Raw genomic sequence first — 24,751 nt, forward strand, 5'->3', positions numbered from 1 at the left:
GAATGTTAATAATGTTAATGCCATCATGTGGATTATTTGTTCTAATAAACATATACAGTACTTATGTACAGTATGTTGAATGTATATCCGTCTTGTCTCATCTTTCCATTCCAACAATAATTTACAGAAAAATATGGCATATTTTAAAGATGGTTTGCATTGCGATTAATTACGATTAATTAATTTCTAAGCTGTGATTAACTCGATTAAAAATTTTAATAGTTTAACAGCCCTAATTTTAACGTAAATGGCCGTCAATCGCATCAATTTATATATGCCTCAATGGAATCCAGTACTTTGGCATCAATAATAGCGACATACATGATAGTCAATGGCATGGTGGTATCATCCATCCATCCATCCATCCATCCATCCATCCATCCATCCATCCATCCATTATCTTCCGCTTATTCCGGGGTCGGGTCGCGGGGGCAGCAGCTTTAGCAGGGAAGCCCAGACTTCCCTCTCCCCAACCACTTCAGCCAGCTCCTCCGGCGGGATTCCAAGGCGTTCCCAGGCCAGCCGAGCGACATAGTCTTTCCAGCGTGTCCTGGGTCGACCCCGGGGCCTCCCGCCGGTGGGACATGCCCGGAACACCTCTCCAGGGAGGCGTCCAGGAGGCATCCGAACCAGATGCCCGAGCCACCTCAACTGGCTCCTCTCAACGCGGAGGAGTAGTGGCTTGACACCAAGCCCCTCCCGGATGACCGAGCTTCTCTAAGGGAGAGCCCGGACACCCTGCGGAGGAAACTCATTTCGGCCGCTTGTATCCGGGATCTTGTTCTTTCGGTCACAACCCACAGCTCGTGACCATAGGTGAGGGTAGGAACGTAGATCGACCGGTAAATCGAGAGCTTCGCCTTTTTGTTCAGCTCCTTCTTCACCACAACGGACCGGTGCAGAGTCCGCATCACTGCAGACGCTGCACCGATCCGCCTATCAATCTCCCGCTTCTCCTACCCTCACTCGTGAACAAGACCCCACGATACTTGAACTCCTCCACTTGGGGCAGGATCTCATCCCCGACCCGGAGAAGGCATGCCACCCTTTTCCGGCTGAGGACCATGGTCTCGGATTTGGAGGTGCTGATCTTCATCCCAACCGCTTCACACTCGGCTGCGAACCGCCCCAGTGAGAGTTGTAGGTCACGGCTTGATGAAGCCAACAGCACCACATCATCTGCAAAAAGCAGAGATGCAATGCTGGGCGCACCAAACCGGACACCCTCAACGCTTCGGCTGCGCCTAGAAATTGGTAAATGGTGTTACTCTTATATAGCGCTTTTCCACCTTTCAAGGCGCTCAAAGCGCTTTACACTATCTCACCATCCACCTACTGGTGCACCAGGAGCAACGTGGGGTTCAGTGTCTTGCTCAAGGACACTTAGACGTGTTCGTCAGGGCGGAGAATTGAACCCACAACCTCTGGGTTGGGGGACAATTACTCTACCACTGAGCCACGCCACCCCAAATTCTGTCCATAAAAATTATGAACAGAATCGGTGACAAAGGGCAGCCTTGGCAGAGTCCAATCCTCACTGGGAACGAATTCGACTTGCTGCCGGCAATGTGGACCAGACTCTGACACCGGTCGTACAGGGACCGAACAGCCCTTACCAAGGGGCTCGGTACCCCGTACTCCCGGAGCACCCTCCACAGGACTCCCCTAGGCACACGGTCAAACGCCTTCTCCAAATCCAAAAAACACATGTAAACTGGTTGGGCGAACTCCCATGCACACTCGAGGACCCGGCAGAGAGTATAGAGCTGGTCCACTGTTCCACGGCCGGGACGAAAACCACACTGCTCCTCCTGAATCCGAGATTCGACTTCCCGATGGACCCTCCTCTCCAGCACCCCTGAATAGACTTTACCGGGGAGGCTGAAGAGTGTGATCCCTCTATAATTGGAACACACCCTCCGGTCCCCCTTTTCAAAAAGGGGGACCACCACCCCGGTCTGCCAATCCAGAGGCACTGTTCCCGATGTCCACGCGATGTAGAGGCGTGTCAGCAATGACAGCCCTACAACATCCAGAGCCTTTAGGAACTCCGGGCGGATCTCATCTACCCCCTGGGCCTTGCCACCGAGGAGCTTACCAACCGCCTCAGTGACTTCAACCCCAGAGATTGAAGAGCCCACTTCAGAGTCCCCAGACTCTGCTTCCTCAAAGGAAGGCATGTCGGTGGAATTGAGGAGGGCTTCGAAGTATTCTCCCCACAGACTCACGACGTCGCGAGTCGAGGTCAGCAGTACACCATCTTCACTATACACAGTGTTAATGGTGCATTGCTTTCCTCTCCTCAGACGCCGGATGGTGGACCAGAATTTCCTCGAAGCCTCGAAGTCGTTTTCCATGGCCTCGCCGAACTCCTCCCATGTCCGAGTTTTTGCCTCGGCGACCGCCGAAGCCGCAGTCCGCTTGGCCAGCCGATACCTGTCAGCTGCCTCCGGAGTCTCACAGGCCAAAAAGGCCCGATAGGCCTCCTTCTTCAGCTTGACAGCATCCCTTACCGTTGGTGTCCACCTGCGGGTTCGGGGATTGCCGCTACGACAGGCACCAACCACCTTACAGCCACAGCTTCGATCGGCCCCCTCAACAATGGAGGTGCGGAACATGGTCCACTCGGACTCAATGTCCCCCACCTCCCCCGGGACAAGGGAGAAGTTCTGCCAAGGGATTCTGCCACAGGGATTCTGCCAGACAATCCCAGCAGACCCTCACAATACGTTTGGGCCTGCCAGGTCTGACCAGCATCTTCACCCACCATCGGAGCCAACACACCACCAGGTGGTGATCAGTTGACAGCTCCGCCCCTCTCTTCACCCGAGTGTCCAAAACATGCGGCCGCAAGTCCAATGTTACGATCACAAAGTCGATCATCGAACTGTGGCCTAGGGTGTCCTGGTGCCAAGTGCACATATGGACACCCTTATGTTTGAACATGGTGTTTGTTATGGACAATCGGTGACGAGCACAGAAGTCCAATAACAGAACACCGCTCGGGTTCTGATCGGGGGTGCCGTTCCTCCCAATCACGCCCCTCCAGGTCTCACTGTCATTGCCCACATGAGCGTTGAAGTCCCCCAGCAGAACGAGGGAGTCCGCAGAGGGGGCACTCTCCAGCACACCCTCCAAGGACTCCAAAAAGGGTGGGTACTCTGAACTGCTGTTTGGTGCATAAGCACAAACAACAGTCAGGACCCGTCCCCCCACCCGAAGGCGGAGGGAGGCTACCCTCTCGTCTACTGGGGTAAACCCCAGCGTACAGGCACCAAGCATGGGGGCAATAAGTATGCCCACACCTGCTCGGCGCCTCTCTCCGTGGGCAACTCCAGAGTGGAAGACCCCTCTCGAGAGGACTGGTATCAGAACCCAAACTGTGTGGAGGAGAGTCCAACTATATCTAGTTGGAACTACTCTGCCTCACACACCAGCTTGGGCTCCTTCCCCGCCAGAGAGGTGAAATTCCATGTCCCAAGAGTTAGCTTGGTGATATCAGTGGTATTGATTTACTTAGGCGCCAGTTCAATGTCAATGGGCTGTAATGGTAAGTGGTCAAAAATCACAACCACCTATGTTTTCCTGTCATTGAAAATGAAGGGAAAATGCTTGCCATTAAAAATTAATGGAATTCCGGTCATTTTGATATGTAAACGGTGCCGGTCGGTCAAACGGTTTGGAGTCTCCAGTGCGCTGAAAAACATGGATAATAAGATTATGAAAGAAAGAAATAAAAACTAGGCCTGCAAGCAGGACTGAACGGGCCCTCGCAATCTAGCGCAACTCGGACGTCACGCAACTCGGACTGTGTGCAGGTCAGGGTGGTGGCAGATCCTCCTCTCTAATCATCTCATTAGAACCTAACATGCTCGAAAATCGCCTATTTACATTCCCACACCCAAGAGATAAAAACTCCTATTGGAGAGAGTACTACAAAAAAGGAGCCACTACTGAGCTGTGCAGCCAAGCCCTTATTCAAAACCAAAATTAATCTTCTAACTGGGCCAATTCGACCAAGTGTGCCAAATATTGTGGCTCTATAAGCTGCCTGAGTCTCTGAAAAAAAAGATTTCCTTTAAATGGCGAACAAAGGGTCGTCACGGCAACAGACAAAGACACGTGGACATTGGCCGTAAATAAGTATTTTAATAGGTCTTGAAACTACAATGACCAACCTGAAAAGAACTGGACATGTTTTGGAAAAACGAGTGACTTTCTATCGCCACTAGTTGGCGCTGTAGGGTTGATGCAAATGACCCCTACAAGGCCCTTCAGGGTATGACTCTCAACAAGCACGGGAAGTTTGGCGCAGATATCTTGTATATCTGCCGAGTTATGACTGTTCAAAGTTTTTGGAGAGAAAAATTGTTAACAGTCATTTTCACTTTCCTGTTTGGACCCTTCCGCTTCAACGAAACTTCAATATTTTTCATCAGGCAGCTGAAGACAGGTCTTAAGGCTTCCCTTATGCAGGTTTGAGGTAGATTGATTTTTTCTTTTAGAGGAGGAGTGTGTCCCGTAAAAAAGGGCATTTCCTGTTCCCACTAGGAGGCGCCAGGCACAAATGGTAAATGTTCAATCCAGTCCTGCTCAGGCTGGTATACCTCACACACATGCCAGATTTAAAATAGATTGAACGTTGTATGAGGGAGTTATCAGTCATTTTCCGAATTTGGTGTTTTGGCGAAAAAATGGCCGACTTTGGCACCCCGCCCAGGTCAGGCCCGTGAATGAAAACACACCATTTTGATAACTTAAGATTTCATATGCCTCATGAACAGGCTCGCCAATTTTGAGAATGATCAAACGAATTCCCTAGGTGCCAAGGTGTAAAATGTGCACACTGTAAATCGATAAAAATTTCACATTCAATCCAAAATACCCGATTTCCTGTTGGGTTTGGAATATGCATGCAAGAGACTTTTTGGAGCAGTTTTGTACAAGGTATCGACTCTCCGAATTTCATCCCTCTACGTTGAAAAAACCTAAAAGGAGAGGCCTTTTTGAAAATTTCAAGGGGGCGCCACTGAGCCATTTTGTTACATGTGTTCGTAACGTTGCAAGATTATTGAACGTTATGCAAAGCCGCATGTATGTGCAAATTTTGGTGAGTTTTTATGCATATTCAAGCCTCAAAATGTAAACTCTTACTGTGAACCCATGAAAATTTCACATTCGATCCAAAATACCCGATTTCCTGTTGGATTTGGAATATGGGTGCAAGAGACTTTTTGGAGCAGTTTTGCATAAGGTATCTACTCCCCAAATTTCCTCGCTCTATGTTGAAAAAACCCAGTAGGAAAGGCCTTTTTTAAAACTTCTTTCTGTCGCCACTAGTTGGCACTGTAGAGTTGATGCAAATGACCCCTACAAGAACCTTCAGGGTATGACTCTCAACAAACACGGAAAGTTTGGCGCAGATATGTTGCATATCTGCCGAGTTATGACTGTTCAAAGTTTTTGGCGAGACAAATTGTTGACGGTCATTTTCACTTCCAGTTTGGACCTCTCCGCTTCAACGAAACCTCAATATTTTTCATCAGGCACCTGAACACATGTCTTGAGGCTCCCCTGAAACAGGTTTGAGGTCAATAGATTTTTTTCCCTTGGAGGAGGAGCCTGTCTCGTAAAGAAGGCCATTTCCTGTTTCCACTAGGGGCGCTAGGCCTAATGGGTAATATTTCAATGCAGTCATGTTCAGGCTGGGATATCTCATAAACATGGTAAAAATGAAAAAGATTGAACGTTGGATCACGGAGTTTTTAATCATTTTCTGAATTTGGTGTTTTGCCCAAAAATGGCCAACTTTGGGACTACGCCCAGGCCAGACCCTTGGATGAAAACTCACCATTTTGAAAACTTAAGATCTCATATGTCTCCTGTATAGTCTGACCAATTTTGAAGACGATCCAACTATTTTCTTCAGCGACAAGGTCTCAAATGTAAATCGATAAAATTTCACATTTGATCCAAAATTTCCGACTTCCTGTTGGATTTGGAATATAGGTGCAAGAGACTTTTTGGAGCAGTTTTACGCAATGTATCGACTCACCAAATTTCATCGTTCTACGTTGAAAAAACCTAATAGGAAAGGCCTTTTTGAAAATTTCAAGGGGGCGCCACTGAGCGATTTTGTTACATTTTTTTGTAGATTATCAAAATTTACGCAAAGTTGCATGTATGTGCAAATTTTGGTGAGTTTTCGTGCATGTTCAGGCCTCCAAACGTAAACTCCAACTGTGAACCGAAAAAATTTCACATTTGATCCAAAATATCCGATTTCCTGTCAGATTTGGAATATGGGTGCAAGAGGCTTTTTTGAACAGTTAGGCATAAGGTATCTACTCCCCAAATTTCATCGCTCTACGTTGAAAACCTGAGAGGAGAGGCCTTTTTGAAAATTTTAAGGGTCAAGGGGGCGCCACTGAGCCATTTTTTGAAATTTTTTCAAAACGACGCAAGATTATCAAATTTTACGCGAATCTGCACGTATGTGCAAATTTTGGTGACTTTTCGTGCATGTTCAGGCCTCCAAATTGGCCATTTTCATTTGCCCTGAAAAAAGAAGAATAATAATAACTAGCGCAACTCGGACGTCACGCAACTCGGACTGTGTGCAGGTCAGGGCGGTGGCAGATCCTCCTCTCTAATCATCTCATTAGAACCTAACATGCTCGAAAGTCGCCTATTTACATTCCCACACCCAAGAGATAAAAACCCCTATTGGAGAAAGTACTACAAAAAAGGAGCCACTACTGAGCTGTGCAGCCAAGCCCTTATTCAAAACTAAAATTAATCTTCTAACTGGGCCAATTCGACCAAGTGTGCCAACTATTGTGGCTCTATAAGCTGCCTGAGTCTCTGAAAAAAAATATTTCCTTTAAATGGCGAACAAAGGGTCGTCACGGCAACAGACAGAGACACGTGGACATGGGCCGTAAATAAGTATTTTAATAGGTCTTGAAACTACAATGACCAACCTGAAAAGAACTGGACATGTATTGGAAAAACGAGTGACTTTCTATTGCCACTAGTTGGCGCTGTAGGGTTGATGCAAATGACCCCTACAAGGCCCTTCAGGGTATGACTCTCAACAAGCACGGGAAGTTTGGCGCAGATATGTTGTATATCTGCCGAGTTATGACTGTTCAAAGTTTTTGGAGAGAAAAATTGTTGACAGTCATTTTCACTTTCCTGTTTGGACCCCTCCGCTTCAACGAAACTTCAATATTTTTCATCAGGCACCTGAACACAGGTCTTAAGGCTTCCCTTTTGCAGGTTTGAGGTAGATTGATTTTTTCCCTTTAGAGGAGGAGTGTGTCCCGTAAAAAAGGGCATTTCCTGTTCCCACTAGGAGGCGCCAGGCACAAATGGTAAATTTTCAATCCAGTCCTGCTCAGGCTAGTATACCTCACACACATGCCAGATTTAAAATAGATTGAACGTTGTATGAGGGAGTTATCAGTCATTTTCCGAATTCGGTGTTTTGGCGAAAAAATGGCCGACTTTGGCACCCCGCCCAGGTCAGGCCCGTGAATGAAAACACACCATTTTTATAACTTAAGATTTCATATGCCTCATGAACAGGCTCGCCAATTTTGAGAATGATCAAACTAATTCCCTAGGTGCCAAGGTGTAAAATGTGCACACTGTAAATCGATAAAAATTTCACATTCAATCCAAAATACCCGATTTCCTGTAGGATTTGGAATGTGTGTGCAAGAGACTTTTTGGAGCAGTTTTGCACAAAGTTTTGACTCTCCAAATTTCATCACTCTATGTTAGAAAAACCTAAATGGAGAGGCCTTTTTGAAAATTTCAAGGGGGCGCCACTGAGCCATTTTGTTAAATTTTTTCGTAACGTTGCAAGATTATCGAACGTTATCCAAAGCCGCATGTATGTGCAAATTTTGGTGAGTTTTTATGCATATTCAAGCCTCCAAATGTAAACTCTTACTGTGAACCCATGAAAATTTCACATTCGATCCAAAATACCCAATTTCCTGTTGGATTTGGAATATGGGTGCAAGAGACTTTTTGGAGCAGTTTTGCATAAGGTATCTACTCCCCAAATTTCCTTGCTCTATGTTGAAAAAACCCAATAGGAAAGGCCTTTTTTAAAACTTCTTTCTTTCGCCACTAGTTGGCACTGTAGAGTTGATGCAAATGACCCCTACAAGAACCTTCAGGGTATGACTCTCAACAAACACGGAAAGTTTGGCGCAGATATGTTGCATATCTGCCGAGTTATGACTGTTCAAAATTTTTGGCGAGACAAATTGTTGACGGTCATTTTCACTTCCAGTTTGGACCTCTCCGCTTCAACGAAACCTCAATATTTTTTATCAGGGACCTGAACACATGTCTTGAGGCTCCCCTGAAACAGGTTTGAGGTCAATAGATTTTTTTCCCTTGGAGGAGGAGCCTGTCTCGTAAAGAAGGCCATTTCCTGTTCCCACTAGGGGGCGCCAGGCCTAATGGGTAATATTTCAATGCAGTCGTGTTCAGGCTGGGATATCTCATATACATGCTAGAAATGAAAAAGATTGAACGTTGTATCACGGAGTTTTTAATCATTTTCTGAATTTGGTATTTTGCCCAAAAATGGTCGACTTTGGGACCACGCCCAGGCCCGACCCTTGAGTGAAAACACACCATTTTGAAAACTTAAGATCTCATATGTCTCCTGAATACTCTGACCAATTTTGAAGACGATCCAACTATTTTCTTCAGCGACAAGGTCTCAAATGTAAATCGATAAAATTTCACATTTGATCCAAAATTTCCGACTTCCTGTTGGATTTGGAATATGGGTGCAAGAGACTTTTTGGAGCAGGTTTGCACAATGTATCGACTCGCCAAATTTCATCGTTCTACGTTGAAAAAACCTAATAGGAAAGGCCTTTTTGAAAATTTCAAGGGGGCGCCACTGAGCGATTTTGTTAAATTTTTTTGTAGATTATCAAAATTTACGCAAAGTTGCATGTATGTGCAAATTTTGGTGAGTTTTCGTGCATGTTCAGGCCTCCAAATGTAAACCCCAACTGTGAACCGATAAAAATTTCACATTTGATCCAAAATATCCGATTTCCTGTTGGATTTGGAATATGGGTGCAAGAGGCTTTTTTGAACAGTTAGGCATAAGGTATCTACTCCCCAAATTTCATTGCTCTACGTTGAAAACCTGAGAGGAGAGGCCTTTTTGAAAATTTTAAGGGTAAAGGGGGCGCCACTGAGCCATTTTTTGACATTTTTTCAAAACGACACAAGATTATCGAAATTTACGCGAAGCGGCACGTATGTGCAAATTTTGGTGACTTTTCGTGCATGTTCAGGCCTCCAAATTGGCCATTTTCATTTGCCCTGAAAAAAGAAGAATAATAATAATAATAATAATAATAACTAGGCCTGCAAGCAGGACTGAACGGGCCCTCGCAATCTAGCGCAACTCGGACGTCACGCAACTCGGACTGTGTGCAGGTCAGGGTGTTGGCAGATGCTCCTCTCTAATCATCTCATTAGAACATAACATGCTCGAAAGTCGCCTATTTACATTCCCACACCCAAGAGATAAAAACCCCTATTGGAGAGAGTACTACAAAAAAGGAGCCACTACTGAGCTGTGCAGCCAAGCCCTTATTCAAAACCAAAATTAATCTTCTAACTGGGCCAATTCGACGAAGTGTGCCAAATATTGTGGCTATATAAGCTGCCTGAGTCTTTGAAAAAAAATATTTCCTTTAAATGGCGAATAAAGGGTCGTCACGGCAACAGACAGAGACACGTGGACATGGGCTGTAAATAAGTATTACAATAGGTCTTCAAATTACAATGACCAACCTGAAAAGAACTGGACATGTATTGGAAAAACGAGTGACTTTCTATTGCCACTAGTTGGCGCTGTAGGGTTGATGCAAATGATCTCTACAAGGCCCTTCAGGGTATGACTCTCAACAAGCACGGGAAGTTTGGCGCAGATATGTTGTATATCTGCCGAGTTATGACTGTTCAAAGTTTTTGGAGAGAAAAATTGTTGACAGTCATTTTCACTTTCCTGTTTGGACCCCTCCGCTTCAACGAAACTTCAATATTTTTCATCAGGCACCTGAAGACAGGTCTTAAGCCTTCCCTTATGCAGGTTTGAGGTCAACAGATTTTTTTTCCTTGGAGGAGGAACCTGTCTCGTAAAAAAAGGCATTTCCTGTTCTCACTAGGGGGCGCTAGGCCTAATGGGTAATATTTCAATGCACTCGTGTTAAGGGTGGGATGTCGCACATACATGCCAGATATGAAAAAGATGGAACGTTGTGTGAAGGAACTATTAGTCATTTACTGAATTTGTCATTTTGCCGAAAAAATGGCCGACTTTGGCACCCCGCCCAGGTCAGGCCCGTGAATGAAAACACACCATTTTGATAACTTAAGATTTCATATGCCTCATGAACAGTCTCGCCAATTTTGAGAATGATCAAACTAATTCCCTAGGTGCCAAGGTGTAAAATGTGCACACTGTAAATCGATAAAAATTTCACATTCAATCCAAAATACCCGATTTCCTGTTGGGTTTGGAATATGCATGCAAGAGACTTTTTGGAGCAGTTTTGTACAAGGTATCGACTCTCCGAATTTCATCCCTCTACGTTGAAAAAACCTAAATGGAGAGGCCTTTTTGAAAATTTCAAGGGGGCGCCACTGAGCCATTTTGTTACATGTTTTCGTAACGTTGCAAGATTATTGAACGTTATGCAAAGCCACATGTATGTCCAAATTTTTGTGAGTTTTCGTGCATGTTCAAGCCTCCAAATGTAAACTCCTACTGTGAACCGATAAAAATTTCACATTCGATCCAAAATACCCGATTTCCTGTTGGATTTGGAATACGGGTGCAAGAGACTTTTTGGAGCAGTTTTGCACAAGGTATCGACTCCCCAAATTTCATCACTCTCTGTTAAAAAAACCTAATAGGAAACGCCTTTTTGAAAAATTCAAGGGGGCGCCACTGAGCCATTTTGCTACATGTTTTCGTAACATTGCAAGATTATCGAACGTTATCTAAAGCCGCATGTATGTGCAAATTTGTACAAGTTTTTGTGCATATTCAAGCCTCCAAATGTAAACTCCTACTGTGAACCCATGAAAATTTCACATTCGATCCAAAATACCCGATTTCCTGTTGGATTTGGAATATGGGTGCAAGAGACTTTTTGGATCAGTTTTGCATAAGGTATCTACTCCCCAAATTTCCTTGCTCTATGTTGAAAAAACCCAATAGGAAAGGCCTTTTTTAAAACTTCTTTCTGTCGCCACTAGTTGGCACTGTAGAGTTGATGCAAATGACCCCTACAAGAACCTTCAGGGTATGACTCTCAACAAACACGGGAAGTTTGGCGCAGATATGTTGTATATCTGCCGAGTTATGACTGTTCAAAGTTTTTTGCGTGACAAATTGTTGACGTTCATTTTCACTTTCCTGTTTGGACCCCTCCGCCTCAACGAAACCTCAATATTTTTCATCAGGCACCTGAACACAGGTCTTAAGGCTCCCCTGATGCAGGTTTGAGGTCAACAGATTTTTTTCCCTTGGAGGAGGAACCTGTCTCGTAAAAAAAGGCATTTCCTGTTCTCACTAGGGGGCGCTAGACCTAATGGGTAATATTTCAATGCACTCGTGTTAAGGGTGGGATACCACACATACATGCCAAATATGAAAAAGATTGAACGTTGTGTCAAGGAACTATAAGTCATTTACTGAATTTGTCATTTTGCCGAAAAAATGGTCGACTTTGGCACCACGCCCAGGTCAGACCCGTGAATGAAAACGCACCATTTTCAAAACTTAAGATTTCATATGTCTCCTGAACAGTCTCACCAATTTTGAAGATGATCCAACTAACTCCCTCGGCGAAAAGGTCTCAAATGTGCACCCTGTAAATCGATAAAAATTTCATATTTGATCCAAAATAACCGATTTCCTGTTGGGTTTGGAATATGCGTGTAAATGCTTTTTTGGAGCGGTTTTGGACAAGGTATAGACCCCCCAAATTTCATTGCTCTACGCTGACAGACCCTAATGTTATAGGCCAATTTTAAAATTTCAAGGGGGCGCCACTGAGCCATTTTGTTATATTTTTTTGCAACGTTGCAAAATTATCGAAATTTACAATTTTCCGGACGTATGTGCAAATTTTGGTGACTTTTCGTGCATGTTCAGGCCTCCAAATTGGCCGTTTTCATTTGCCCTGAAAAAAAAAAAAAAAAAAAAAAATAAAAAAAAAAATAATCCTTTGCAAAACAATAGGGCCTTCGCACGCTTAGTGCTCGGGCCCTAATAATAATAATAATAATAATAATAATAATCCTTTGCAAAACAATAGGGCCTTCGCACGTCTAGTGCTCGGGCCCTAATAAAGTTGAGGAATTTTACTAGCTGGGCCTGTGCTTTGCAAAGCCCCATCTAATTAAAAAAAAATCACTTTTCACAAACAAAATAATAATTTAATGGTGACGGTTATTGGGCCAGCCGGCTCTACCAATGAGGTGTCACTTATTTTTTCAGGGAGTTAGCAACCCTACTTTTAAATCTCGCGAGAAATGACGAGACTATAGCAATTGGTTGGAAAGGCACGTTAACATTATGTTGCATCAACATGATCTAATATAGCTACTCATTCATTGTTAATGTTTATGTATGGACTGCATGATTTAATCATGCTCACCTTGGAAACATGATGTTCTTGGTGAAAATGCACATTGTCTTGTAGTAAACTTTACAACCTACCTGAGTAATTTTTTTGAGTGTACACTGCACAAATCTGGCCTTTATGGAAGAGTGGCAAGAAGAAAGCCATTTCTCAAAGATATCCAAAAAAACGTCTTGTTTAACGTTTGCCACAAGCCACCTGAGAGACACACCAAACATGTTGAGGAAGGTGCTTTGGTCAGATGAAACAAAAATCAAACATTTTGGTCACAATGCAAAACGATATGTTTGGCGTAAAAGCAACACCGCTCATCACCCTGAACACACCATCCCCACTGTAACACATGGTGGTGGCAGCCTCATGGTTTGGACCTGCTTTTCTCCAGAAGGGAATGGGAAGATGGCTAAATTGATGGGAAGATGAATGGAGCCAAAGACAGGACCATTCTGGAAGAAAACCTGTTGGAGTCTGCAAAAGACCTGAAACTGGGACGGAGATTTATATTCCAACAGGACAATGATCTGTATGGAGAAAAACACCTGTGACCTTTTTGTGACCCGCACTGGTTCCAGCATTATTAAATACACATATATATAACAAAGTGCCTTTGGGCTATGTATAAAAGTTGGAGTACAGCGAGTTCACATATATTATAACAACTGCCTTTGACAATGAAGAGCCTTAGAGAGTGCCTTTAGGCTATGTATTAAAGTAAACCAATCATATTTGGACACGAGATTCATACAACAAGTGAACCAATAAGATTGCAGGCAGTGTGTCCACCTCTGTTCCCGCGTGACATGCGCCAATAAATAGCCGGACATTTTCAGGCCGCGTTAGAGTCTTTAGAGTAGCTAGAGTCAATGGGGCCATTGATGTTCCTGCGGTTGCCTGGCCTGTATTCCTTTGTAAACTCTGCCGGGGGTGCCGACTCTCCACCCGCTTATCAAACGGTAAGGGTTTTGATTGCTATTCTCAAAGGAATATCTTGTAACAGTAGCGCGGGGATCTAGAAGTGACAATCTATATCTAGCGTTCAAAAAAGTGTGTGTAGCGCGGGGATCTTAGAAGTGACAATCTATATCTAGCGTTATTGTTGTTTGCTTTGTTCTTTATGTTTGTTTTCTTCCTTTTTCTACCAAAGTTTCATTTGCAATTTCTAATCAATAAACATTGTCTATTTCGCAAAAGTGTGCCTGTTACTGACTCACTGCAAACCTGAAACGAAATTTCTTTCATAAAAGTGTGGCCCAGAAATTTCGTAAAAATTTCGTAAAACATGATCCAAAACACAAAGCCGAATCTGCAATGGAATGGTTCACAAATAAACATATCCAGGTGTTAGAATGGCCAAATAAAAGTCCAGACCTGAATCCAATCGAGAATCTGTGGGCAGAGCTGAAGACTGCAGTTCACAAACCCTCTCCATCCAACCTCACTGAGCTCGAGCTGTTTTGCAAGGAAGAATGGGCAAGAATTTCAGCCTCTCGATGTGCAAAACTGATAGAGACATACCCCAAGCAACTTGAAGCTGTAATTGCAGCAAAACGTGGCGCTACAAAGTATTAATGCAAGTGGGCTGAATAATTTTGCATGCCGCACTTTTCAGGTTTTTATTTGTTAAAAAAGTATAAAATATCCAATAAATTTCATTCCACTTCATGACTGTGTCCTCATTGTTGTCTTTATGTTATGTCTATATGTTTGATGCCTGAAATGTAGCAGGGTTGAAAAATCCAAGGGGGGTGAAAATACTATCGCAAGGCACTGTATCATTACACCTGACCATCTGCTATTGTATATGCATTGTTGATGTCAGCGCGGCACTGCTGTGAAACTAGACCAAGTTTCTATTTTGGGCACCGCCCCCTCGATATAAACTCACTAAAGATTTGCCGCTCTGTCCAAAACGGCCACCACCGCTCACTGTCACCGAGAAGCCCCATCCTACTTACACAATTAATACGTTGCCGTGCACCCTTTCACACCAGCGGCCACTAGTGTGAAACTGCTTTTAGGGTTACCTTAAATGTAGCTCCATCAGGGAAAATGTGTACTCCATAACCTTCTCTCCAGTTAAGGTAGAATTTGCCGATGAATTTATTGCCTGATGGCCAACAGTACATTCCATCGCCATGCCTGTAGTCTTTGTAGAAAGAACCTTCATAGAACTGCACATGGCAAAACATAGGATGTTAGTTATGTTTTCCAGATTATATGTAAACAATTTAAAGGTTTTATATAGCCTCACTTCAGTTCCTCTTCTAACTATTATTAATAACCAGTGTTGTTAATCTTACTTTAAAAAAGTAATTAATTACAGTTACAAATTACTTCTCCTGAAAAGTAATTGCATTAGTAACTCAGTTATCTGAATGTGAGAATAATTAGTTACTTGGAAAAGTAACTGGTGTTACCTTTCATGTTTTTTTTCATTCCCAAAAAAAACATAGTAACCTTTGCTATGTTTGGAAGTCATTTAATGTTGTGAATCAACTGTTAAAGTTGTTAAAATTGCACCCATTATTGCATTAGTTCCCTTCTGTCTACTTTCGACATGTGAAAGTTTTAAAACTGTTTTATCATTTAAAAATAAAATCAAGTCAAGATTTTTCAGCTTTAGGAGTATTTTGGATAAAAAGTTACTTAGGTTCGCTAGGAAGGTTCTCTACAACAGAGCCTTCCTGAGAAGTCTACTGCTTTAAGATGGCGGCTGTTTACCAACGCCGGTGTGACAATAAGCTGCAGCTCTCCTCACTGTATTATGGGATGTTTACACCAAAACATATTAACCGATAACACTTTATTTGACAGCGGCATCATATGACTGTCATAGGACCAACTGAAGCACAATGAAGCTTTGAACCAATTGGCTTCAAAGCTTGATTGCTTCAAGAAGCTTCATTTAGCCATCACTGCTACCTTGGGGGAGAAAGTCAACCTCTTCTGCCACCTGCTGTCAACACTGTTGTTGTCCAACATGCCTCCTAGCATGCATTGCAGCGCTGCAGATGTAAATAAAAATTCAAATTCATGTTCGGTGCTAATTATTTATTCAGTTACAGTTACAGTTGTTAATTAATTGCTAGTTATGGTATTTCGTAACACTTTATTTGACAGTGGCGCCTTAAGATCATAATTATGACATAACACTGTAATGAGTATTAATGAATGCTTATAACAGATGTCTTTTAGAGTCATCGGGCAAATTATCTCACTTTTGAATGGATTCAAAAGATCCGAACTGGACATAAATGGAGTTCGTAACAATTTGCCGGAGGACACTTAATGACATCTGTCACAAGCATTCAGTAATGCCCATGATTGTGTCATGTCATCATTATGATGGTCTTATAACAGTCTTATGACGCCGCTGTCAAATAAAGTGTTACTAAATACCATAACAAGCAATTAATGAAACAACTGGAACAGTAACGTAATAAATAATTAGCACAGAACTTGAATTTTGATTGTTATTTACATCTGTAATGCTGCAGTGCATACTGGGAGGTATGTGTTGCCTACTAACCCAAATAAATCAACAGATAAACCGCACTGGAATATAAACCGCAGGATTCAAAATGAAGGACAAAAAGCGGCTTGTAGTCCGAAAATTACTGTATTTCTTTTTTGTGAAACAATTACTCGACAGTACTTCCTGGTCAAATTCAGTCAACTATAGAAGCGCAAAAGAATCATTGCTGTGGAAGTCACTCAATTTTGGTTGGAAAACTTGGCACTCGCACGTACACACACAAACAAGGGAACAAACTTTTTTTTTTTTTAGGCTTGCACCATAAAACCGGATATGGCTATCTATTCAGGAAGTACAGAATAAAGTTGGAATGCATTTGAAAGGTTTCCACATAAGAGGGGCAGCAACTCTATTTTGATTAAAAGGGCAAACTGCACTTCTAAAGTGCTTTATCTACTGTTGATTAGACAGAATTATTGTACAGGTGTGCCTTAGGTTGTGCAATAACCATTCAGCAGAGTGCTGCTTTACTTTCCCGGGATATGGACCCAATATTAGCTAGAAATAGACATTTGGTGTGGAAAAAATAAGCCTTAGATACAAAATGGGAGTGAAAACAAAATTGATGTTCATATTTGTAGTTATGTCATTTTTCATTGTCTTTCTTTTACAGTGTACAATGTTTGTTGTCGTGCAATGTAATAGCACGTAGCATGCCAGTACAAATCTCTGACAGAAGTCAACAGTTGCCATTATATCCGTATTTATCGTAAAAAAACTCTTAACTTGGCAGGCGCTCCTACTTAAAATATACAGTAATACTAACATTCAACCAAATACACGAACGCAGAACAATTAATACAAGACTAATACAATATACTGCATCTCTGTGTACACATATAACCCAATATACAACAGAAGACACGTGATCGATATTATCAGGAGAGAAACCTACAGAAAGGTGTATGGAGTTACGTCTTAAAACTCCTTACTGTAGTCTGATCTCTTGCCAAACTGTCAACCGTCGTTAGATGGTGGTAATTCCCCATCAAACAAAGGGTAAACTGCCAACAAAAAACAAGAAGATCTACTCCTTCTCCCACCCCTACTAGTTGGAGCCACGTCAACGCAGGCAGGTGCTGCCTCCTAGCGGCCGGAGGGATTCTCTTCAAATTGGTCCCGTGAAAAATCATGAAATCCGGACATTTTCATGAGTTTATGAAACCCGGCCGGATCCTCCAGAGAGCACGTAATAAGAAGACATGTCCGGGCAAAAGAGGACGTCTGGTCACCCTATGCTAGGTGGCTCGGACCTCGGTGGGTTAGCATAGCAATCGCGTTCTTGCTAGCAGTTGCAATTAGCGTGGCGAGCGTCATCTTAAACTCTCGGGCAACTTTTTTTACAACAGTTCTGGTGGGTACAATTAATTAAAAAATAATGGACTGTTTTCCTGTTGAGTATGCATTAGCATTACCAAGTGGGCGTTGTCCTTGTAGATACAATGCAACAACTACATGATAATTTGTTTTTGGTTTTTTACCAAAAATAGTCACTTGCCCTAAACTTTTCTTGATTGACGTATTCACCTTGTGGGATTTAAAAAAAAAAAAAAAAAAGCTTACTATAGTCCATGAGTACACTAATCTTTCTTACTTTATTGTGTAATGTATTATGTATATACATATAGTAGTATACTATAATATTAATGCTGCATATTTTAAACATGTCGTTGTTTTTTTAAGAATTCTTTTAAATCATGTTGGAAAGGTGAAGTCACAGTGTTCTGAATCTGTTTACATTGCATTCTTTTGCATTAGTTAATTCTATCAGCCTTTGACCTCACTGTTTATTGGTCATTTATTATTGTTATTTATGTGTTTATTTGTACTTCAATAAAGAATTTAAGTGTTCCAAAATGTTTTTGTGAATTGATAAGCATCAACAAAAATTTATTTGCTAGATTAGTTAATAAAATTATTAGAATAGTCGACTAATCGTTAAATAAAAAATCTGCTGACTAATCAGGAGAAAAATAGTCGTTTGGGACAGCCCTAGTGGCAATACAACAATTCTCGATACATGAGTCAGGAAATTATTCAAGGATATTTTACAAAGCTGATAAACAGAAAAACATGCTATTTTCATTCTTCTGTTGTGAATTGGAACGTGTTTATCACTAGTAGATGTCCAATTCATTTGAACTGGTAGGGTGGAAGCGAATGACAGTTCCTTTTCCTTTTGGAGCATTTACAAGTCACTTCCTTTTTATTTTGGGTTATCGAAAGGGAGGTGACTCATGAATGTCCCCAAATGAATGGGAAGTTACTAAAAATCAACAGGAAGTAACCTGTAAATTCCCTAAAATGAACAGGAAGTAACCTGTAAATGCACATAAGAAGGTGTCAGTGCCTAGACATCCAATCTGGTCAAATTGAATTGGATGGCTAGCAATGGCAGCTAATATTGACACTTTTCTAAAATAACATTTTGGTAACATTCTTTATTTAATAAACAATGACACCTTTCTTAAATGATATATCGATTCTTGGTGGGAGCATATCGATAACCTTTTGGGCTAGAAAGTATCACGATAATATCAACTTTTTGATATGTTGTCCACCTTATTCATTATAAGTACTGCTTATTCTCAAAATGCTAGATGACATAATTGTTATATTTTGTGTGTGTTGAGGGGCTGGAGACAGAATGACACAATGTTATGGCTCTCAGTATTCAATATTACCTCCCCATTTTTCCATGTGTACCTTCCCTCGCCGTGTTTGAGTCCATTAACGAAATTCCCCTCATATTTGGAACCGTCGAGGAACTCTTGGACAGAAAATCCCTGTCGTATCACCTCGGCGACTCCAGTCTTCGGACTCCCCGGCCGCAGTTTAAGTTTCATCGTAACTCGCCCTCCTCGGGCAGTCACAACAGCTCCAGGGTTTGACAACATTTTTACGAGAACCCAACCGAAATTCCACCTGGGTTCGTTTGCCTTGTATCTCTTCAAGCACGTACTATCTTCTGTGTTTTCATGTGTAAAAGTGCACTACATTGAAATACTTTGTTTGGCGTCATAGCAAAGACCCCTTAGATCCGCCATCCCACTTGTTCCTTTTATCATCAAGATGACATGCCATGACGTGGGATATAGATTGCAAGTCATTGGTTGATGACTGGTTGTCTTTCAAAGGTAGTTTTTTTTTTAACTTTCTAAAATTAAATAAATAAATAAAAACTAAATATATGGGGGGAAAACACTCAGGTGAAATTGTCCGATATGCATGTGTGATTCATCATTGGAAAGCTTAAAATCTCTCTAAAAAGAAAAATTTTGAACAGGAGGGCATGTATAAATTTTTTTTTTTAAATTTAAAAATTAAACAGCGAAACCCTATCTGGAGGTGATGGCATGAACGAGCAGAATCAAAGACGCCATTACTTTATTATCACGTACTTACCTTGTATCACTGAGTGTCAAGACCAGGGGTGAAAGTGGCTAGAATTTCTTGGCGGAACTCCTCGACGTGAAGGTCGCCAGAAATTTGTTTGAATTATTTTTTTTTCCTTTCATTTTTGGTGGGGACGGGGAGCGGGGGGGTCAAACCTCTTAAACTACTGAAATGCATAGAAATTGATTTGGCACAGTTATTTCTATAACACATGCAAAAACTGAGTTTCATTCAAAATTGTATTTTTTCAATGATTTGGAAAATAAAAGTTAACAAAAACAGCAATAACCCCAACCTCCATCTCCTAATTTTTATTGTCCCTCATTTCCTCACATACTAAATGCCAAATCTCAGTTTTAACTACTTAAGAACATAGGATATATATTAAAATTGAAGTTAATGTAAACATTTACCTTTTTTAATAATGAAGATATAGGTAACATACATTTATAAAAAATAAGTGCAAATGTTATGCAGAGTGAAATGGAATATATTTTGAAGATCGAGCAAACATTGACTTTTTTTTTTTTTTTTTTTAATCATAAAGGAAATGAATAAGTAGCCTCACATAAATGAAAAAATATAAGTCCAAAGTTCACATTGACAGCTAAAATGAACCTCCCCATCAGAGAAATTAAAACTACATTTTATAAATAAGCCCAGTGGCGCCCCCAGGGGGTAGCCAGGGGTGGCCGTAAATTTGTTGGCCACCCCGCTTGCCAGTAAATTGTAGATTGTTGTAGCATAAATTATGCATTTCATCCGAAATGCAAATCTGCCAGCACCTGCTTTTCCCCAGTAATTATTTTGTTAAGTTAAATGTACACTTCATGCCTTATATAGGTATACATAACACAATAAAACAGAATTGTTGTGGAACTCAAAATGTTGATTGGACAGTTATGGACTATGCACATTAAATCATTAGTAACATAAAATATTACACAATACAACAAAGTATATCAGTAGCCGTGTCCTTAAGTCTTTCTGATAGATTTCCCCTGACCTTTTTACTGCAATAATATAATGAAAACCTGAAATGATGGCTTTTAGTTTTGGTGTGCCACCCCAAGATTTCAAGTGGCCACTTCTGGCCACCCCTATGACAAATTTCTGGAGGCGTCACTGAATAAGCCTCCTCAACTCTTTCCTTGCTCTTAAAGATTTTCTGTTGCATTGCCGTTTTTTTGTCGCATCAATTCAACAAGCTTTTTTTTTTTTTTTTTTTTTTTTGCTGTTCCAGAAAACATGCAAATTTGACCGATCCTAGCTAACCATCTCTGCTGATCACATATCAGTATGTCAGCATACTGAACGGATAGATGAGTCCAGGCGTTTTGACTTGCCACTCAAAAAAAATGAATCAGGCAGGTTGTAAAATTTACTAAAAGACAGTGTGCATTTTCAGCAAGAAACCATCATGTTTCCAAGGTGAGCACGATTGAATCATGCAGTCTCTACATAAACATGAACAGTGAATGAGGAGCTTGATTAGATATTGTTGATGCAACATAATGTTAATGTGTCTTTCCAACTACACACTCAAAAAATGTGGTGTTGAACTGACATTAAAAAATCATGGAAAGAATTTGCACATGATAATATTGCTTTCCTTCAGCATTTAGCAATTGTGTCCTTTTAACATAAAGCACACGTGCCTCGCCAACATTCGGCACTTATGTTGCGCGAACATAACGCACTCTTGTTGAGCCAACATAGGGCACTCATGTTCACCGCAAAATACACGTTGAACCGACATTAAAGAAATACATAATTTGCACCTGATTAAATTGCTTTTCTTCAGTATTAAGCAATTGTGTTCTTTTAACATAAAGCACACATTTTGAACTAACATAAGGCACAACTAAGGCTGTCAAATTTATCGCGTTAATGGGCAGTAATTAAATATTTTAACGTGATTAATTAATAAATTAACGCATGCACAGAACAACCCACTCATGAATTGCCTCAAATATACTACATTGGCGCCGCTTTACGCTTAAATAGTGTTAAGATGCAGGGACAAGTGAGTAGAATGGATGCAGGCGTTTATTCAGACCATGCCTTTAACTATCTAAAGCTTTGACATGTCTTCCATGAAGTGATATTTTTCTTCACACCCTTTATTGTACACAACACAGAGACGATATAGTATTTGCAGCTGCTACACACAGTCATGGTTACCCACTTCCCATCATGCATTTGGGAAAAACAGTTTTGTCACTACATTATCTTTTACTGAAAGCCCAACAAATACACTACATGGCAATATGTAAAAAACTTATATATGGTATGTTGAATGTATATATCCGTCTTGTCTTATCTTTCCATTCCAACAATAATTTACAGAAAAATATGGCATATTTTAGAGATGGTTATAATTGCGATTAATTACGATGAATTTGTGATTAACTCGATTAAAAATTTTAATCGTTTGACAGCCCTAATTTTAACGTAAATGGCCATCAATGGCATCAATTTATATATGCCTCAATGGAATCCAGTACATTGGCATCAATAGTAGCGACATTCATGATAGTAAATGGCATAGCTGTCAGTGGTATTGACTTACTTAGGCGCCACTTCAATGTCAATGGGCTGTAATGGTAAGTGGTCAAAAATCACAACCACCTATGTTTTCCTGTCATTGAAAATGAAGGGAAAATGTTTGCCATTAAAAATGAATGGAATCCCAGTCATTTTGATATTTAAACGGTGCCGGTTGGTCAAACCATTTGTAGTCTCCGCTGCGCTGAAAAAATGTGGATAATAAGATTATGAAAGAAAGAAAGAAAGAAAGAAAGAAAGAAAGAAAGAAAGAAAGAAAGAAAGAAAGAAAGAAAGAAAGAAAGAAAGAAAGAAAAATAAAGTTGAGGAGTTCTTCTAGCTGGGCCTTTGCCTTTCAAAGTCCCATCTAATAAACACCTCATTGGTACGGTCACCATTTAATTATTATTTTGTTTGTGAAAAGTGTTTTTTTTTTTTTTTTTTTTTTTTTTATTAGATGGGGCTTTGCAAGGCACAGGCCCAGCTAGTAAAATTCCTCAACTTTATTTTTTCTTTCTTTCTTTCATCATCTTATTACCCAGATATTTTCGGCGCACTGGAGACTCCAAACCGTTTGACCGACCGGCACCGTTTAAATATCAAAATGACCGGAATTCCATTCATTTTTAATAGCAAACATTTTCCCTTCATTTTTAATGACAGGAAAACATAGGTGGTTGTGATTTTTGACCACTTACCATTACAGCCCATTGACATTGAAGTGGCGCCTGAGGAAGTCAATACCACTGACAGCTATATACGTCCATGCCATTGACTATCATGAATGTCGCTACGATTGATGCCAATGTACTGGATTCCATTGAGGCATATATAAATTGATGCCATTGACGGCCATTTACATTAAAATTAGGGCTGTCAAATGATAAAAAAATTTTAATCGAGTTAATCACAGCTTAGAAATTAATTCATCGTAATTAATCGCAATTCAAACCATCTCTAAAATATGCCATATTTTTCTGTAAATTATTGTTGGAATGGAAAGATAAGACAATACGGATATATACATTCAACATACTGTACATAAGTACTGTATTTGTTTATCCTAACAATAAATCCACATGATGGCATTCACATTATTAACATTCTTTCTGTGAAAGGGATCCACGGATAGATTGTTGAAGGATGAATGTGAGTTTGTATATTGTGACTGAATATTGCCATGTAGCGTATTTGTTGAGCTTTCAGTAAAAGATAATGTAGTGACAAAACTGTTCTGCCCAAATGCATGATGGGAAGTGGGTAACCATGACTGTGTGTAGCGGCTGCAAACAGGGGCGCCGTATAGGGGGGAAAAGTGGTACTGATTCTAAGGGCCCATGGCCTGAGGGGGCCCACAAAGAAAATTAGAGCATTAGGTAATCGTTTGCCAATTTAAATATTAATCATTATAATTTTAAAAGGTATAAAACGAAGGGTTTCTTTTTCTTGTTTTGTTTTTGGCAGAAAGTAAACATCCAGAGAGCATATGTATTGCCAGCACACACCCCCGTATTTTCATTAATTGGTTTCGTCCGCCCTTCCTTTGATCAGACCGCGCGCCGGCTGAGCAGCGGTGCACATTTACACCAGTCAATGACTCTGAGTACTGTGCGTGCGGTAGGCTACATCAAAAATGTTTTCAAAACAGAAATCAGGCTATCAAAAGAGGAAAGAAAATAAAGCAAAGCAGGAGAGCGGTAGAAAAGGCCAACAGGATGTGAAAAAGTACTTCACAAAGGAAGGTTGGTGTAAATTGTGTCAGTGTAGTGCTGAAAATTAACCTGTTATTTTAGCTCACGCGACGTCTATTAGAAAACTCAGAAGCAGGTCCCAGCTCACTCCGTAAGAAATACGGGATTTTCCCGACCTCAGTGAGCGACATTGACCAATTCAAGAACATGAATTCCAAATAATGACGGCATTTTTTGGTATCATACAGATGTTGAAAGTTGGTGTGGATTTTTTTAAAATCTGGTTAAATCCAGTTTGTCAAGAATTTATTGAATTTAGTTTGTCATCAATTAAATTTAGTTAGTTAACAAGGAAGGGACCTGGCTTCGGAGCTGTAGCCTATAGTGGAGATTGTAAGTTTTCAAATGGGGCTAAGCCTACTCCATAATGAAATACTGTAATTGTTTGCTAGCTAGTGTTTGCTCCACTTTTAGCTTACATTTAATTAGTACAGCAGGTTAACCCTTTTGCAAGCTCTCCACACCAAAACAGTTGTCTCTGCCCTCGCCTGTTGTAATAGGCACAAGCACAACTCCTCTTGCTGCGTCTGGCTCAGCAGCCCTGTCTCCTGACACCCTTTATGAGCCAGCCTCATCTTTACTCCCAACTGAAGGAGGTGAGGAATCAACTTGAACACTGCCACACCACACATAAAATATCAGTGGCTAAGAGACAAATAGTAATAAGTAATAATAATTAATAATAATAATTATTATTATTATTAATTAATGCTACATAAATAATAATTAAATTAAGATACTAGAATAATATAGAAGATATTGTTATATTTGTCATTTTATGTACACTACAGAGCCAGGACCATCTTCAGTAAGACACC

At 41.0% G+C, this 24,751-nt stretch overlaps 1 protein-coding gene across 12 annotated transcripts in view; it reads right to left on the bottom strand.

Moving 5' to 3' along the window:
• The window catches only part of LOC130918863 (ankyrin repeat and MYND domain-containing protein 1-like), a 124,521-nt gene extending 104,753 nt beyond the window's left edge, over window positions 1–19,768 (bottom strand). For 8 of the 12 annotated variants that reach the window (XM_057841022.1, XM_057841024.1, XM_057841023.1 and 5 more), the window contains exons 1-2: window positions 13,020–13,464; window positions 12,782–12,902 (exon numbers count right to left, since the gene is read on the bottom strand). In XM_057841022.1, coding sequence (XP_057697005.1) covers window positions 12,782–12,902; window positions 13,020–13,279 — 381 coding nt within the window. In that variant the 5' untranslated portion in view covers window positions 13,280–13,464. Of the gene's footprint in view, window positions 1–12,781; window positions 12,903–13,019; window positions 13,465–14,728; window positions 14,876–18,923; window positions 19,267–19,644 lie in introns of those variants that run through there. The other 4 variants (XM_057841031.1, XM_057841021.1, XM_057841029.1 and 1 more) reach the window with 3 other exon arrangements.
• Window positions 19,769–24,751: the final 4,983 nt, after the last annotated feature.

Source organism: Corythoichthys intestinalis, chromosome 7, assembly GCF_030265065.1.
Source record: "Corythoichthys intestinalis isolate RoL2023-P3 chromosome 7, ASM3026506v1, whole genome shotgun sequence".
Taxonomy (NCBI): domain Eukaryota; kingdom Metazoa; phylum Chordata; class Actinopteri; order Syngnathiformes; family Syngnathidae; genus Corythoichthys; species Corythoichthys intestinalis.